Genomic DNA, 15,817 nt, shown 5'->3' with positions numbered 1-15,817 from the left:
TTCTCTCTACACAACTACCACTGCTTCCACAAAGAGCCTGGGGTTAGGAATAGGATTCACACAGCCTGATTCCCAGAGCAAAGTTTCAGTATTCTTAACCTGGGACCTGTAGACCATGGAGGGATTCAGGGGGTCCGTGAATTTGGTTAGGAAAAAAATGTTCATCTCTTTTTACTCTAGCTGAAATCTAGGATTTCCTTCAATTATTTAAAAACATGATTCAGAGGTGTTCATAGGTTTCTCCAGACCACCACAGGGGCACATAGCATACAAAAGGTTAAGAACTTCTGGCATAAGGAAACCTTCATGCCAAACCGGGCTCTCCCTGCCAAACCCTGCCCCAACCACACATTAGACAGTCTTTCAACAAAACACGAAGCATTTATTTTTCCTAAAACACACAACCAAGGTACAAAATGTCCTGGATTCCAGCATTTAAATTAGAAAAACCCCTGCTCCCCTAGTCTGGGGTAGGCCTGAGCAAAGGTTCATCCTGCCCAGCTGGAGAAAAGATCAGACCATTGCCTCCAGACACTCATGGACAGGAGAAGGGAAAACCTTGGAGAAAAGAGGACTGGGAGGCTGAAGCCGGAGAGTGATGCCTCCTACTCATGGCTGTTTCTCCAGGAAGCAACCACCCCCATGTCCCATGCCCCCCACGCCAGCACCACTGGAGGCAATGCCCACCCCCATCCTTCCCCCATTGTACTTAAGGCAAACAATGAAAAGAGTCAGACCAGGCACAGTCTCTCTAGATGCCTGAGCTGCAAGGGTTTGGCTCTCTGAGATTTACTTTCCTGGGCTCCTCGCATTGGCGAGGGTATAAGGCACTGACCTTCAGCTCCCAGGAAAGATGGAATCAGCCACAGCTGATGTCACTGCCTAAGATCTGTACCAGAGGTGTGGCTTCTAGCTCTTGCTCAAGGTCTATGCAGGGTCTATGGCTGACACCTGCTGCCCAAGACTGGCATTGCCATCTTGGGAAGAAGGCTTGGATCCTAACCAGTTTGTTCCCCAAGGCATTGGGGAGAGAATGGGTTGGTGCCACACCCCATCCATACCACCACCCCTAAATGTGGCCCCCAAAGTGTGGGGAGTGCCTACCCTGGAGGGAGCATGGAGTCTAGGAAAATGTCAGGGCATTGGATCCAAAAGTTGTGGCATGTACAGTATTAGTCAAGGTAGGAGTAGGGAAGTCCCAAGGCTGTCCTCCTGGGAAGGGAAATATTTATTCCAAGCTGTCAGGGTAGAGGTACTGATTCGTCACGGGCACCTCTCACCCCAGCATTCAGGCTGTACCCACTCTGAGGGTTCCTGTTCTGCCCCAGCATTCCTAGAGAAACAGCATGACCAGCATGCAGCTCCCTAGATGGGGGAGGACTCTGAGGACAGACAGAAGGGATCCAGAGGCAAGCTCTCACGGCAGGCTGTGGGGACGGCTTCTATACGGATAAGCACATGCTGTGTGTGTGTGTGTGTGTGTGTGTGTGTGTGTGTGTGTATGTGGCGTGCACTCATTTCCTTCCTACCCATATACTCTACATATGCATGCTTCCCACTCACACACAAATGTGTAAGGCGGGCTGTGTTGTGCTACATCTGTGTGCATATATCAAATGCACATTGTTTATTATGTCGTGTCTGCATGTTGCATGTACATGCACACACATGATCAATGGTGCTGTGTGCATACATGTGGCGTGTGCATACACGTCTTAGGGAAACAGTGAAGACTTCTCCACTGATAGGGAGAAGCTACCAGACGACTGTCCTGGTGGAGGGCGGGGGAGGTAAAAACCAAGGCTTGAAGTGAGACAGTCAAGGCAGAAGGTAGTCAGTGTATCGGGTCCCTTGGAGAAACAACGCAGTCGAGCGGTGACCCGAGCACACAGGAGGACAGCTCGGAGACTCAGTTTCCTCATCTCTAAAGTGGGGATGATATTTGCACAACCTCCCAGGCTGGTTGGGAGGAAAGTACTTTGTAAACTTTAAAGCACTTATAGGAATAGGAACTATTATTATCACATCCACCAGAGAAATAAGACAGCAGGGCGGTCTAGGTATCATTTCTACTGGAGAAATAAGGTCATGAGATGGTCTGTTTATCATGTCCACCACAGAAATAAGGCAGCAGGGTTGACTGTGTATTGTACCCATTGGATAAACGAGGCAGCAGGGTGGCAGGTTCGAGATGTGTGAGCCCAAAGGATCACAGCGAGAGGACGGTCCCAGGTCCCACCTCCAGCTTTCTGCGGTGTGAGAGGCGGAGCCGGCATCCATTGCTAGAGGAGCTCAGCATCCGATTCGACGATGTGCCTCCCCCACATGCACCGTCCATCCTCCAAGGTCAGGCTATTTCTTGCCCTTCATCTGCTCAGGGGAGAGAGAAACAAAAAGGTGGGGTGGGGAGAGAGCTGTAAATAAATGAGAGTTTCGTTGTGAACTTTCAGGGTTGAAAAGAGTGTGACCCCTACCGGGTCTGTGTCCTGCGCATATCTGAGGTGGCTTAAAGGTCACATGGTACACTGTAGGAAGAGTTTTAGGGACCAGCCAGTTATGGGCAGGGGGCAGGGGACCAGGGGAGATAGAAACAGACAGAGACCAAGACAGAGGAGAGTTGAGATAGTGGAAAGGTTACTGGTCTGAATGTCAGTGACCATGAGGTGGAATAATTGTTCTGTCACTAGCAATGACTGTCGGCCTCAGTTTCCTCTCTGAAAAATGAGGAAAATAACCCCTGAACTACCTGTCTCAACACCGTAAAATGTTAAGAGACATGAGCCATTTCTCCTGATTGGCTGACGTGGATTATAAGCCAACCAATGGCTAATAAACCTATGAACTGATAAAAACTAATAAACCTATGAAATGAACTCGAAGATAGGCATGATGAAACCCAGAGGCAGACATGCTGGGAAAGGCTTCCTTTCTGGTTGTTGTTGTTTGTCCTACATTCTCAGAGGACCACATCAGGAAGGTGATGCAAGTGGATTGGATTTGAGTGAGGCAGGGCTGTGCAAAGTGACCAGTCTAACTTTCTCCACCGGAGCCACCTGGGTCCCATGGCAAGATATAGATCAGGATGACTGGAGATGGCCCTGGAAGTAGTGGGAGACTTTGGCCCTTTTTAAGGTAAGGTCTTTAACAGGCTTCATTTTGACTGAGGCCAATGCCCACTCAGTGATTAAGACTAGGTGAGAAATGAGGCAGAGAAAGGCCCCTTTACCTAGTCAAAAAAAAAAAAAAAAAACAATCTGAGAGGGGAAGAGCCTCAGGGTTTCTGGCCAAAACAGAAACAATTGCGAATCAGGGCCCAAACAGTGACCAAGTGGGGCTCAGCCTGAGACCTGTTGTTGGCCAATCAATGAGAGCCAGAGTGATCCCCAATTACATATCAGCCAACACAAGGATCTACATTGCCACCCTCCCCCACAGCCCTTCAGCAACTTCACCAGATACAGCATTCATCAGAATGAGATAGTCTTGAAATCATCTTAGAGCCGCTGATGTTGGCTTCTAATCCCAACTCTGCTACTTCCTGGCTGTGACCTTGGACAAGTCACTGACCCTCTGAGGGCCTCAGTTTGGTCACCTGTAAAATGGGGATGATAATACAGAATTCCTATCAGGGTCAAATAAAATACTCCATAAAAGTCAGCCATCGGGTAATTTTTCATGCTCTTTCATATTCCTTGTGGACACACTATAAACTTGACTATTTCCTTGTAAGTGAAACTACTCTCTTCTCCTCAGACCCCCTCCTCTTGAGAACCTCAAGGCGGCAGGTCTGGAACGGAAGAGAGGGATAAGTGTCTGAGAGTCAAGGCAAAGCGGCATGTCAGGAAAGATCAGAGAGGTGGGGGGCTGGGGCGGGGGAGATGGACTAGACAAAATGTGTGCCCAGTGAGCCAGCACGGTGACAGACCAGCGGAATGGGCCTGGACACAGGCCAGATACCCCAAACTGCTGGGCTCCCAGCTCGCCATGGGGAGACCTTCATACTTCCCCATTGTAACAATTGCATGGCCAACGGCAATCCTATCCATCCCGGGTTCACTCTGGGCAAGGTGGGGACAGAGTAAAGGTACTGAAGTGGACCAGATTGTAGAAGGGACCCTCCACCAAGGGCTCAGAGTTGGACTCCCAATTCTCCCACTCCCCAATAGAGCTTGGTCTTATTACCATCATATATCATGAGAGCTCCCATGTTTCTTGCTCTAGCCTGAACTAGCTGACTGGGAATCACTAGTCGGAACAGCACCAGATGCATGGGAGACAAAGTGGGAATGGGGGTCTCACACAAGGATTTTTCCAACTCTACAGTTTTACCTCAGGCCCATGGATAGGAGGTAGAAGCAGGACTAGAGAATGAGGCAGCAGTAGAGGGAATGAGGCAAGACACCGGGTCCGGAGTATCTTGAGATCATAGATTTAGGGACCTTAGCAATCATCTATTTTCAAGCCGCTATTTTATAGATGAGGAAACCAAAGCCAGGCACACGACCAATTAGGTCGTGCCTGATGTCACACAAGCAGTAAGTGGCCAGGCCAGGATTCAAACTCAGGACCTCCTTTCCAGTGTACCATACTTAACCCTGTCACCCCCTTCAAGCTATCTCCCTATTTTTTCCTCCTGTCAAACTCCTAGAAAGAATAATCCACGTTCAACGCTTCCTGTTCATACCTCCCCAAGCCCTGCCCCAACCCCAAACATGCCCAGAATCAATGTGTTTCCCAAAGCTCCCAAGTCTGATGATCAGCCTGCTTCAGGGGCATCCTGGACACTAGAAAGGACACAAGCCAGCGAGCAGCCCTGCCCCAGTCCCAAATTCCTGATGACGTTACCTTCCGGATTGTCCACATGTTTCAGAGGCTGCAGAGCTGCAAAAGAGAACCATAAAACAGAGTCAGAGCAGGAAAGGACTCCAGAGATTATCTAGCCCAATTTCCTCATTTTATTAATAACAAATCACATTTCTATAACATTTTAGGGTTCCCAGGGGCCTTTCCTCACACTCACCTTGTAAGGTTTATAGCATGAGTGTTTTTATCCCTGTTTTACAGATGAGAAAACTGAGGCGCAAAGACTAACTGATTTGCCCTTAGCAATAGTCATATAGCTAATGATTTTAAGAATCTTGATTCAAAACTAGGCCTTCTGACTCCAGGCCCAATGTTCTAGCCACAGGAACATTCTGCCTCTCCAATATCACACTGTTTACAGAGAAGAAAAATGAGGTTCAGGAGGACATAGAGGAGAAGGTTTGAATAGAAAGGCAGGAAGAGATGAAAGGGGACTTTTGTGGGTGGAGATGGGGCAAGGGGAAAGAGCGGGGGGTGGGAGAAGGTACAGGCGCCCTGGGACAGTGGGCAAACCTCCTGGTTAAGAATCAAAGACCTAGAGATCATCTAGTCCAAACTGAGGCCCAGAGAGGTAAAGGTCAGTTAGTGGCAGACTTGAGATTTGAACCCAGGTCTTCCCAAGACAGCCAGGAGACCAGCTCCGTCTCACTTCTGCCCCTAGCAGCCAGCGTATCTTTTTTTGGATGTAGCACTTAGCTGCTTGGGGGCTGTCTCATCGTCTGTAGGATCAGGATAATAACCCCTGTCCTCCCTGTCTCACAAAGATGTACCTTCTGGGGCATGGAAGGCACACAGTGCTGTGTGTATACAGCATGAGTGAAATGAATGAGTATGGAGTCACGGATGGATTTCAACAATCTAATCTCTCCGTCTGAACCTCAGGCCCACGGATGACTGAGAACTGGCTAGCTCCGTAAGATGAGCCGTGTTTGCCTCAATCCCTTCTCTCTGGGCAAACATCCTTTGCTAAAAGCATCCATGCTTTTAGCATTCCTTCTCTCTCCCGCCCTTCTGAGCCTCCTACGACATCTGCCTGAGCAACATGAAAAATGAGGCCTACTCCCCCATGAATGGGGCTGTCTCTGCAGCTGCCACACCCTGGTGCTAAGGGCCTGAGAAAATTAATGGGTCTCATTTGCAGCAGTCCTGCAAAATCAATCTTCTCCCATCCTGTCTTTGCAATGGTGCAGGAGAGAACATTAGCCGTCCAGGGGCTGAGGCTGTTCCCTGATCTCAAATAAGTGAAGACATATGAGCCTGAGAGCCCCAGCCTTTTGGTCCCCGTGAAGGAGACAGGGGCAAGACCACTGCCTGGCTCCTCCCAGGAGACACCTGGGAAGCTAAGGTGTTCATGACAAGCCATCAGGAAATCAGCTGATGAGCAGGGGCAACCCATCTCTGCCTCTGTTTTTGACAAAGGATTTTTGCATCCATTCAATTCAATAAAAAGGCACCTACTATGTCCCAAGGCATGGCAGAGTGAATTAAGAGCTGGCCTTGGAGACAGGAAGGGCTGGATTCAAGTATTGCCTTTTTCACACGCTGGCATATAATGGAAACTCTCAGTGAGCTAGGCAACTCTTGAAGGCTCTGAGTTGCAGAGAAGGGGCCAGCTTGCTTTAGTAGGGGGAGTTTCCTTACCTGGGAGCTCCCTATACCAAAATCACAGGTCCAGTCCCTGACCCTAGGTCCCAGGCCTGCTCTGTATATGAGATAGTACAGTGGATAGAGCACTGGGCCTGGAACAGGAAGAGCTGAGTTCAAATCTGGCCTCAGATGCTCCTTAACTGGGGTTGTTGAGAGGATCCAATGAGATGATAACTGCCAAGTGCTTAGTGTGGTGCCTGGCGCATAGTAGGTGCTATATGAGTATTAGCTATTATTATTAGGGATGGAGACAAAAATGAGACAGGCCTTGTCCTCAAGGAGCAATCCTACTGTGCAAATGTAACATGAACTAAGGCAAACTGGAGAAAGACCACCAACAATGGGAAGGATCGCAGACGTGGGGCAACTGACAGACTGTCTAGTCCAAGCAAAATGGAAATTAGTGCCACATGAATCCTTCTAAACCCGGCTTATATGAAACCTAAGGGAAGCGGTTCTTGGATTCGGGAGGGCACAAGTCCCAGCCCATCTCAGTCACTCCCTAGTTAACCTCCCTGCAAAAAGGGATGAGAATAATCCCCAGAGTGTGGACTGCCCTCCCCAGGGACGCTGTGAGGGCCAAATGAAGGAATGTAAGTAACATGCTTTACAAAGCTGAAAATTTCACGTGAATGTCAAAGAATGGATTATCCTCATCATTACTATCTTTTATTTCATTCTACGTGTTTTGTCCCTTTTAATGAGGTCTCACTTTATCCTCAAGGTAGTCCTAGGAGACAGGCGCAAGAGGTGTTTTATTATTCCCATTTTAAACAATGGGAAAACTGGGGCATGGATGTTAAGTGACCCGCCCAAGGTCATTCAGGAAATTCACAGAAGAGACAGGACAAAAAGCCAGGTTTCCTGATCCCTAGGCTAGGATGCCACACTGTGCGTTCACAGACTTTTAGAGCTAAGAGGCTCATCCTATCTGAACTTGTTATTTTACAGTTGAGGGAATTAAAGCTGACAGTGTCCTACGGCTAATAAGTGTTGGAGGCTGGATTTGAACTCAGGTCTTCCTGACTTGGAGGGGGCGGGGGGGGGGGGGGCTCAGAGCCCCTCAACTGTCCCACCAGTTAGATCCAAATTGGTGGCTCACAGATTAGAGATGAAAAGGAAATCAATTAGTATCGATTGCTTTGGTTGATTTTCAGTTTAATTATATTAACTCAAATTTGCCACCCCAAAGCACAGGTATATCTCATAGTCTAGCAGACATGACAACCTCTGAGCGTTACTGCTTATATCAGACTGGGAGAGACATGGGCGGGGTAGAGGGGCACAAGCGAGTGTTCCGATCAGTTAGACTCCTCTAAACATTGCAGTTTTACCTCAAGCCAACATTGGAAACTTTGCTTCAATATTTGTCCCTTACGTTGTTTCTCCCCTCTCAATCTCTCAGGAAGAACAGGATTAGACCTACCTGTCTTGGATCCTTCTCCATCCCCATCCTGGTCCTCAGCCCCTGAAAAACAACAGTGCTCAGAGGTTCTTCTCATCCTCAGCCCCTCTGGGACCACCGAACTTCCCCACGTGGGAAGAAGGGTCAAGGGGGTCAATTTCTTGTCTAAAAGTCAGCTCTGAAGGCAGACTGGAGCTTTGAAGGATTCTATTCCTTGTGACCAGTGTCCAGAGTCCTGTGGATGGGCACGGTCATCCATCTGCCCACCCTTTCATTAATTCATCCATTCATTCAAGCTTTATTCATTCATTCATTCATTCGCCCAGCCACGAAACGCTTATTCAATTGTCCATCTACTTAGCCTGCCTACCCACTCTTTTCCTTTTCTCTCTCCTTTATATCCATTAATTCACTTATCCATTCATCCAGCCAGCCAGCCAGCCTTCATTCATTCATCCACGATTCATTCCTTCATTACATATTTAGCCTGTAATAGAGAAATGTTTTGCATGATTTCACGTGTATAATTGATATCACATTGCTTGCCTTCTCAATGGGCTGGGGAGGGACTAGAAGGAGGAAGAGAATTCAGAACTCAAATTTTAAAAAACTGAATGTTAAAAATACATGATGGAGTTATTAAGGGAAAAAAATTTCTTGAGTGACAAAAATATATACACATGTATGTGTATGCATGCATATACATACATGTGCATATACATATATATGTGTATGTATATATAAGTGTGGGTATAGGTAGAGATAGAGATATCCTTTCTCCCATACTCTACTGCAGAAAGCCTATTGCTTGTCCCCAAGGGGCCCTGGTCCGATGGGTGAGTTGTAGACCAGACCATAACCAGGCAGCAGAAAGCACTGGACAGGGCCAGAGATCGACAGTGACCTTAAGCCATACCGAAGTCAGAGGAGTGCCATCCTAGGACTTTGAGAATCTCCGAAGCTGGCCCTGGACAGTGACTCTGAAAGGCAGCACTGGCTGTCCCCCATACCCAATGTCCTCCCACCTACCACACCTCTCTGCCTCTTCCAGACTCAGCTCAAACAGTCAAGCATTTCCCAGTGTCTCCCCTGCCCCCAGCTACCAGAGCCTTCCCTCCTGAGGCTATTTTTCATCAGCCCCACACGGATATTCTGCATACCTATTTATGTATGTGTTGTCTCTTCCATTAGAATGTAAACTCCTTGAGGACAGGGGCTGTTTTGGCTTTCTTTGTATCCCAGAATTTAACATAGTGTCTGACACATGTAAGTATGTGTTTAAGAAATGCTTGCCCAGTGATTGGCGGATTAGTAAATGATGGTCCATCCCATCAGCTGGCTGATGAGGCTGCAAGGAACCCATAAATTACTTCCCAGTCACCCACTGGCAACTGAGGTGAAGGTGTTGGTCTCACCCTGCTTCCGCTGCCCCTCTCCCCACCCCAGCATCTGCCCAAAGGCTTTCCTTCTGGGGCTCTTGCACCTCAAGGTTCTTCCATCAGACACGCTCATGATAACCATGATCCTAAGCAGACAAATGTGAGGGGATAAGAGTGAGTGGGACACAAATTGGGATTGGTTCTGAGCCACATACCACACCCTTCGAGACTCACTGGCACCGCTTCCATCAAGGCTGGGCTTTGCCCTCTCCAGACTTGATCTCACCCCCCTTGGCCTGGGTCTCTCATGGCCTCTACTACTCCTTAAGGGACTTGTCCTCAAACTGTCTGGCTCTGCCTTGTGCCTCCCTGAGTCTCATTTCACCAGGCAGATTCTGGCTTCCTGAGGACAAAAGGGATGTTTTACCTTCCCCTGTTTTCCTTTCTTTGGTGGCAAGCTCAGAGCTGGGCACACTGAAAGCGGAAGCCTCCGCAAAGACCTGTTCGTTGACTGGCACATATTTCTGAGGGTGTGTGGGGGCTTACATGAAAAGATGCAGCCGGGTTAGGGTGTGCTGCAGTGTCCCTGACCTTGGCGTTAGACACCCTCCTCCAACTCCCCCAAGCTGCATGTGCAGCCAATTTTTGCTAATTAAATCAAATGTAAGAGGTGTTAAAGATGAAGGGCAGCACTGCTCCTAGGTATCCTATGGGGACTCATGCAAAGCCATTCTTCTGGCCTGACCTCTGCCCCTGCTTTGGCTCGCCCCCACCACCACTCTCTGAGGCAGGAAGTCATTGTGCTCCCAAGAGCGCCAAGCTTCTCTCTGCTTCCCTGCACCTGCCCTAGCATGCTTGATCTAGACCTGTGACAGCCTACATGTGAGGAATTTCTGGTATGGAAACTCCACCCACTAATGAAGACAGCAACTCATCTGTTACTTAAAGTCTTAAAGGAACATGTGGGCCATGGAAAAGTGATCACCTGCCGAAGATCCCAGAGCCAATGGCTCAGAAGGAGAAGTTGAACCCAGGTTTTTACTCTAGGGCTGGCCCTCGCTAATACTTCTCAACTTATATGTAATAGGAGCTGGATAAATGCTTGTGGAATTTGGATCCAAGCATTTTAGACAGCATTGAGAAGCAGAAGGGAGTCTGGGAGCTGTCTCATCCAGCCCTAGACTGGCCTCATTGTAAAGACCAGGAAAGAGTGGAGAAGCTCGCCCATGATCCATCCAGCTGCAGGCCTCAAGGCTGGTTCTCACTGCTTCTAAGGCCAGCCCTTGATCATTCTGATGTCCAATGTCCAGCCTCTCTCCCAACCTGCTAATTATCCTGAACCCCCCAGGACCTACTTCCTAACTCAGACACATACATCCACTCATTCACACTAACACTCAGGCATGCTCACACACTTGTACACTAATACATTCACTCACACACACTCAGGCATGCTCACACACTTGTACACTAATACATTCACTCACACACACTCAGGCATGCTCACACACTTGTACACTAATACATTCTCTCACACACACTCAGGCATGCTCACACACTTGCACACTTAGACACATACACCCACTCATTCACACCCACTTAGGCATGCTCACACACTTGTGTACTTATACCTTTGCTCACACACATACACTCAGGCATGCTCACACACTTGCACACTCAGACACGTACTCATTCACACCCACTTAGGCATGTTCACACCCTTGTGTACTTGTACCTTCACTCACACACATACACTCAGGCATGCTCACACACTTGCACTCATACTCATTCCCATCCTCCTTCAGTCGCACACCCTCTTTCCCTCACACCCCAAACTCTCACCAGCATTCTCTTCCTCACAGCTCTGCTTTATTTTCTTCCGGCACACATAGGCAAGGGCCAGCAGCAGCCCCAAGAGGCAGATGGAAAGCCCCACAGTCACCCAAAGGGCCTCCGGTGGGAATGTCATCACCTGGCCTGTGGGAAGAAGGGCAGATGAGGCAGAGAAGGGAGAGCCTGTCAGGCACCACACTCCCCCAGCCACCCACCCACATTCTTTAAGAGCAGATAGCACTCACCGCTCTGAGGGGAGCAAGGGGAGCTGACCAGAACCCAGCAGAAGCCACTTCAGGGAGTTCACAGCAGCCAGGTCCACTTCCCACCACAATAGCCTCTTTCCACCCCCTCAGACCCAAGCATGGCCCTGCAGAGAGTACAGCTAGTATGGAGGGCACCCCAGATGGGAGATCCGATGAACTAAAATGAACCAAACAACCTTCAATGGCTCTCTATTTGCTCTCAAATGAAGTGGCCCAGGGCACTCGCTGAGGCTGGCATTAGGAGGCAGGCCAGTAGCAAGTGGAAGGAATGACTGGAAGATAAGAGTCACAAACCACCCCTCCCTTCCCAGCACCTATCCCCCTCCAAAAAGTAAACAATATTCCATCTGAGCAGTGAACCTGGAACATCCCCAGAGAGGAAAGTGGACATATGAAAGAACCACAGGACACGTGAGCAGAAAAGACACTTAGTCCAAGCTGAAGAATAGACAAAGGGCCAAGGAGGATCCAGGCACTACAGATGGGGGAAAGAAGAAAGCAGCAAAGAAAAGGAGAGGACAAGAATGAATTGGAGCTTTATAAGACTTCTGCAGAAGTAGAGACAGCAGAGATCAATAGAGACCTAGCTTAGAGTCTGAGGCAGGCTAAGCCAAGCTCAGTCCCAAGCACTAGACAGACAGACCTCCCTTCCCCCAGGGGCCAGGGAAGCTTTGGCCTTGGATAGGGAGGGAGGGGAGAAAACCCAAATGAAAATCTAGACTGCTTGGAACCAGAGGAGAACGGGACATGAACAAGATGGGGGTCACACACAGGTGCCCAGGTTTAAGGATCTAAGAGAGACATGTGTCTCCTCAGCTGGGCGTGGCTGGACTTGGTCTTTCTCTGGTTCTGGGTCAGTGTCCTGGAGAGAGAGCCTGGCTAGGGAGGCCTAAGCAGCTGGTACCTTCCTGATGCCCAGCCTTAGTGGGTAGAGCTTTTATTGCTGCATTTGAGGGGGGATGGAGGAAAAGGGCACCTAGCCCATGGTTGTAGCCCCAAGAAAGAGCCTTAAACCCTCAAGGAGGGTGTTGACCAAAGAAGTGACAATCAGCAAAAATCCCCTTCCCTTCTTTGCAGAGGTGTGGGACTACGGGTATGGAATATGGCAATGCAGTCAGACTCAGTTTATGTGTTCATGTTGGTTTTGCCCAACTGCCTTTTTTTCTTTCTCTTTTCATTCTCTCTCCCTCTTTCTCCCTCTCTCTCTCTGTCTCTCTCTCTCTTCTCTCCCTCCCTCTCTCTCTCTCTCTCTCTCTCTCTCTCTCTCTCTCCCTCCCCCCCTTGTCTATCTGTCACTTTCTCTCTCCTCTCTGTCTCTGTCTCTCTATTTCCCTCCCTGTCTCTCTCCCTTTCTCTCTCTCTCTCTCTCCCCCTCCCTCTCCACCCCCCTCTCGTTTTAACAAGAGATGGCTCACTGGGTATGTGGAGAAGGAATATATTTGGAAATGAGCGCAGTGTAAAAACAAAGATGTCAATTTTAAAAATCTTACAAAAGTATTTAATTGACGATGGAAAAGGGCAGCATAAAAGTGACATTTCATCATGGAGTGGGGGGGAACAGGAGACAAATGCAGGGTTAGACATCAGCATGGCTTGGAATTTGTGATAATTCTAAGGGGAAAGTAGGCTAAAATTCACCTTTGTTGTCTCAGTGAAGAAGGGGTTTGCTGAGCCAATAAACCATGAAAAAGAGATTTGTTTGGGGGTGGGGCTGGGGCAGGGAAGTGTTTGACCTACTCTAGAGGTCAAATTTACTCAAGTACTTTTGAAGAGCCCATTTCTGTAGGCACTTCATGTTCTATTTATAAATGAGATGAAGGAAAGAGCCTGATTCAAATAAAAGCTGGGAATTCAGAGTCTTGGTCAGAGCTTGAAGGGCCAAGGCTTTCACTAGGGCAGGGGCTTCCTCCACCAGCACACGTCACAGCCTCTCAGCAGACTTAGCAGATGATCCTGGAGAGCACTTATAGCTGGAATTTCCCATCACCCTTCATCATCTCCCAACCTGGCAGACACACCTTCCATCACTGGGCCTAATTCAAAGACCTTCCACCTGGTTAGGCCCGAGGGGGTCCTGGGCTCCACTGGCATGATCTTAGAGAGGTTCACCTCCACACTATGCTGAGGTATCAGAGGAGGAGCCCTAGAAGTCACTAGGATTCATTTAGAGTTTACTGGCTAGAGGGCTGATCTTGAAGCCAGGAAGGTCTGAACTCAAGAGCCGCCTCTGACATATTCTAGCTGTGTGACTTCGGACCGCTGCCTAGGTTCTAAGAAGACTGTAAGTTCAGAGAGGAGGGTGGCCTACATTGGTAAAGAGAGTTTCCTCACCTGAGAATTCCCTCTACCAATGAAATCACAGGGCCCATCCCTATCATTACAGATAATCTTATCTACTCATTAAAGCCTGGTCAGCCTGGGTTGCCATTATCTCACTTCCTTGGTTCAATTACTGGGTATAAACAAATAATAAAGTTTTATTTATTTTTTAAAATGTATAATTTTTTAATTAAATTAAAAAAATGTTTAAGTGTCATAGATTTTGAACTGAAAGGGATCTTAGAAGCAACCATGCCCAACCTTCTCCTTTTATAAATAAGGAGACTCAGGCTGAGAGTTGTTAGCCAGGGTCACATGGCTGAGTGCCCAAGGCAGGATTCAAACACCATGCTTCCTGATTCCGAGGCTGGCACTCTGTCCACTCTACTAGACTGAAGGTTTGAGGTTTCAAAATAGCTGCCCCCACCCCTACCCCATCCCAGAGAGTCAGAATTAGAGATATCTGGTCAAAAGTGCCAGGAGGCGAGGGGACCTGCCCCAGCCCTAGGCCTGTCCACTGACCTGTGATAATGACAAAGCCGGAGGCCTCTTCCTGCAATACCGTGTTCCTCACCAGGCAGCTGTAGGTGCCATTGGCCCCCAGTGTGACCCTCAGCACGCTGAGCACATCAAAAAGCCCCTCTGAGTTAGCCAGATGGGAGGTCGTCACATTGCCAGCCAGGGTGCCCCCCTGACCGTCCCGCCAGATCACCTCAGCCTCTGGGTAGCCGCCGTAGCTGGAACAGGTGATGGTCACTGTGTCTCCTGGCTTCAGATCCTTACTGGGCTCCAGGGTCATGCTGGGCTTGGAGTAGGATGCTGGGGGAGGACAGAGGGCACAGATTAGGGGTCAGGGAGGGGTCCTACATATTCACAACCAGGAGGTTGGGATAGCCGAGGGTAAGGACAGCGCAGATTGGGAGAAGAAACTTTAAAATAAGAATTCTTAACATGTTTGGCCCTGCAGCCCTTTTGCAATCTACTAAAGCCCCCAGACTCCTCAGAATGTTTCTTAAAAGCATACAAAAAAATACAGAGGCTTACAGAAGAACCCAATCATATTGAAATAGTTACCAAAATATTTTAAAGAATTTTTTTTAATTTCCCAGACTCTGAATTAAGAACCCCTGCTTTAGAGACAGTGAGGATGGAGCCCACCTCCCTCCCATGTTTCCCCTGGTCTCACCAGCCACCTGCAGGCTGACAGCAGCGCTGCTGTAGTGCTGAATCTGCACGAAGCAGGTGAAGCTGCCCTCATCAGCAATGTGTACCCGGCGCAGCAGGAGGGAGACGTTGCCTTGGGCGAGCTGGTCATAGAAGAGGGAGGTCCGGTTGGCATAGGCACTGCCCTGGTCGGCCAGCTGGTCCTGGCCCTGAGTGAAGCTATGCACCAGCCGCTTGGTATCTGTCAGCTGCCAGATGAGGCTGAGCTGGGCCAGGGTGAAGTTGGGGCCAGGAAGGAAAGAGCAAGGCAAGGTGGCATCCAAACCCACCAGGGCCACCACAGGGTCATCAGGGACCACAATCTCCACGGCACCTAGAGGAAGGGGGGGAAATGAGAAGGCTGGCTACCAAGCCTGGAGCTCTTCCTGGAGACCCTCCCCAATACCCCTCTGGCATCAGAGCCTGAACAAGAATCAGTGCATGGTCTCTGCGCCAGGCAGGCCCTTTCCTCCTGCTCCCTCACCCTGTTCCCACTTCCTGCATCCCTCTGCCCTTGTCATTCTGTTCTAAAAACAGACGAACTCCTATCCATCTCCCTAACAGGCATTAGAGTGTGACAGAAAAAGCAATGGATATGAAGACAGGTTCAAAGTCTGCCTCATAATTATTACTGGTGTGTTGGGTAAATTGCATCACCTCTTTGTGCCTCAGTTTCTGTAACTGTAAAATGAAGGGGTTGGACCACATGACCTCTAAAGCCCTTCCCAGCTTTAAACCTATGATCTTATCTCCAACACTTGGGATCTTACCCGTATCTGAGACTGAAACACATCAGCCCAAGGTCCTTCCCTATGACCCAGAGCCCAGAACTGGCCCACTCGGGCTGTGATTTAGGACCTCTCTAGGAAGAAGGCCAGAGACAACAGGGTCCAGAGGTTCAA

General features: G+C 49.0%; 1 protein-coding gene across 1 annotated transcript in view; it reads right to left on the bottom strand.

The window, feature by feature from the left end:
- Window positions 1-361: 361 nt before the first annotated feature.
- CD276 (CD276 molecule) overlaps window positions 362-15,817 on the bottom strand; it is a 42,991-nt gene continuing 27,535 nt past the window's right edge. The window contains exons 3-8 of the mRNA XM_036736966.1: window positions 14,899-15,249; window positions 14,235-14,531; window positions 11,137-11,271; window positions 7,937-7,978; window positions 4,846-4,881; window positions 362-2,370 (exon numbers count right to left, since the gene is read on the bottom strand). Coding sequence (XP_036592861.1) covers window positions 2,348-2,370; window positions 4,846-4,881; window positions 7,937-7,978; window positions 11,137-11,271; window positions 14,235-14,531; window positions 14,899-15,249 — 884 coding nt within the window. The 3' untranslated portion in view covers window positions 362-2,347. The remainder of the gene's footprint in view (window positions 2,371-4,845; window positions 4,882-7,936; window positions 7,979-11,136; window positions 11,272-14,234; window positions 14,532-14,898; window positions 15,250-15,817) is intronic.

The sequence above is a fragment of the Trichosurus vulpecula genome, chromosome 8 (assembly GCF_011100635.1).
Source record: "Trichosurus vulpecula isolate mTriVul1 chromosome 8, mTriVul1.pri, whole genome shotgun sequence".
Taxonomy (NCBI): domain Eukaryota; kingdom Metazoa; phylum Chordata; class Mammalia; order Diprotodontia; family Phalangeridae; genus Trichosurus; species Trichosurus vulpecula.
This window is presented reverse-complemented; position numbering and strand designations above follow the sequence as displayed.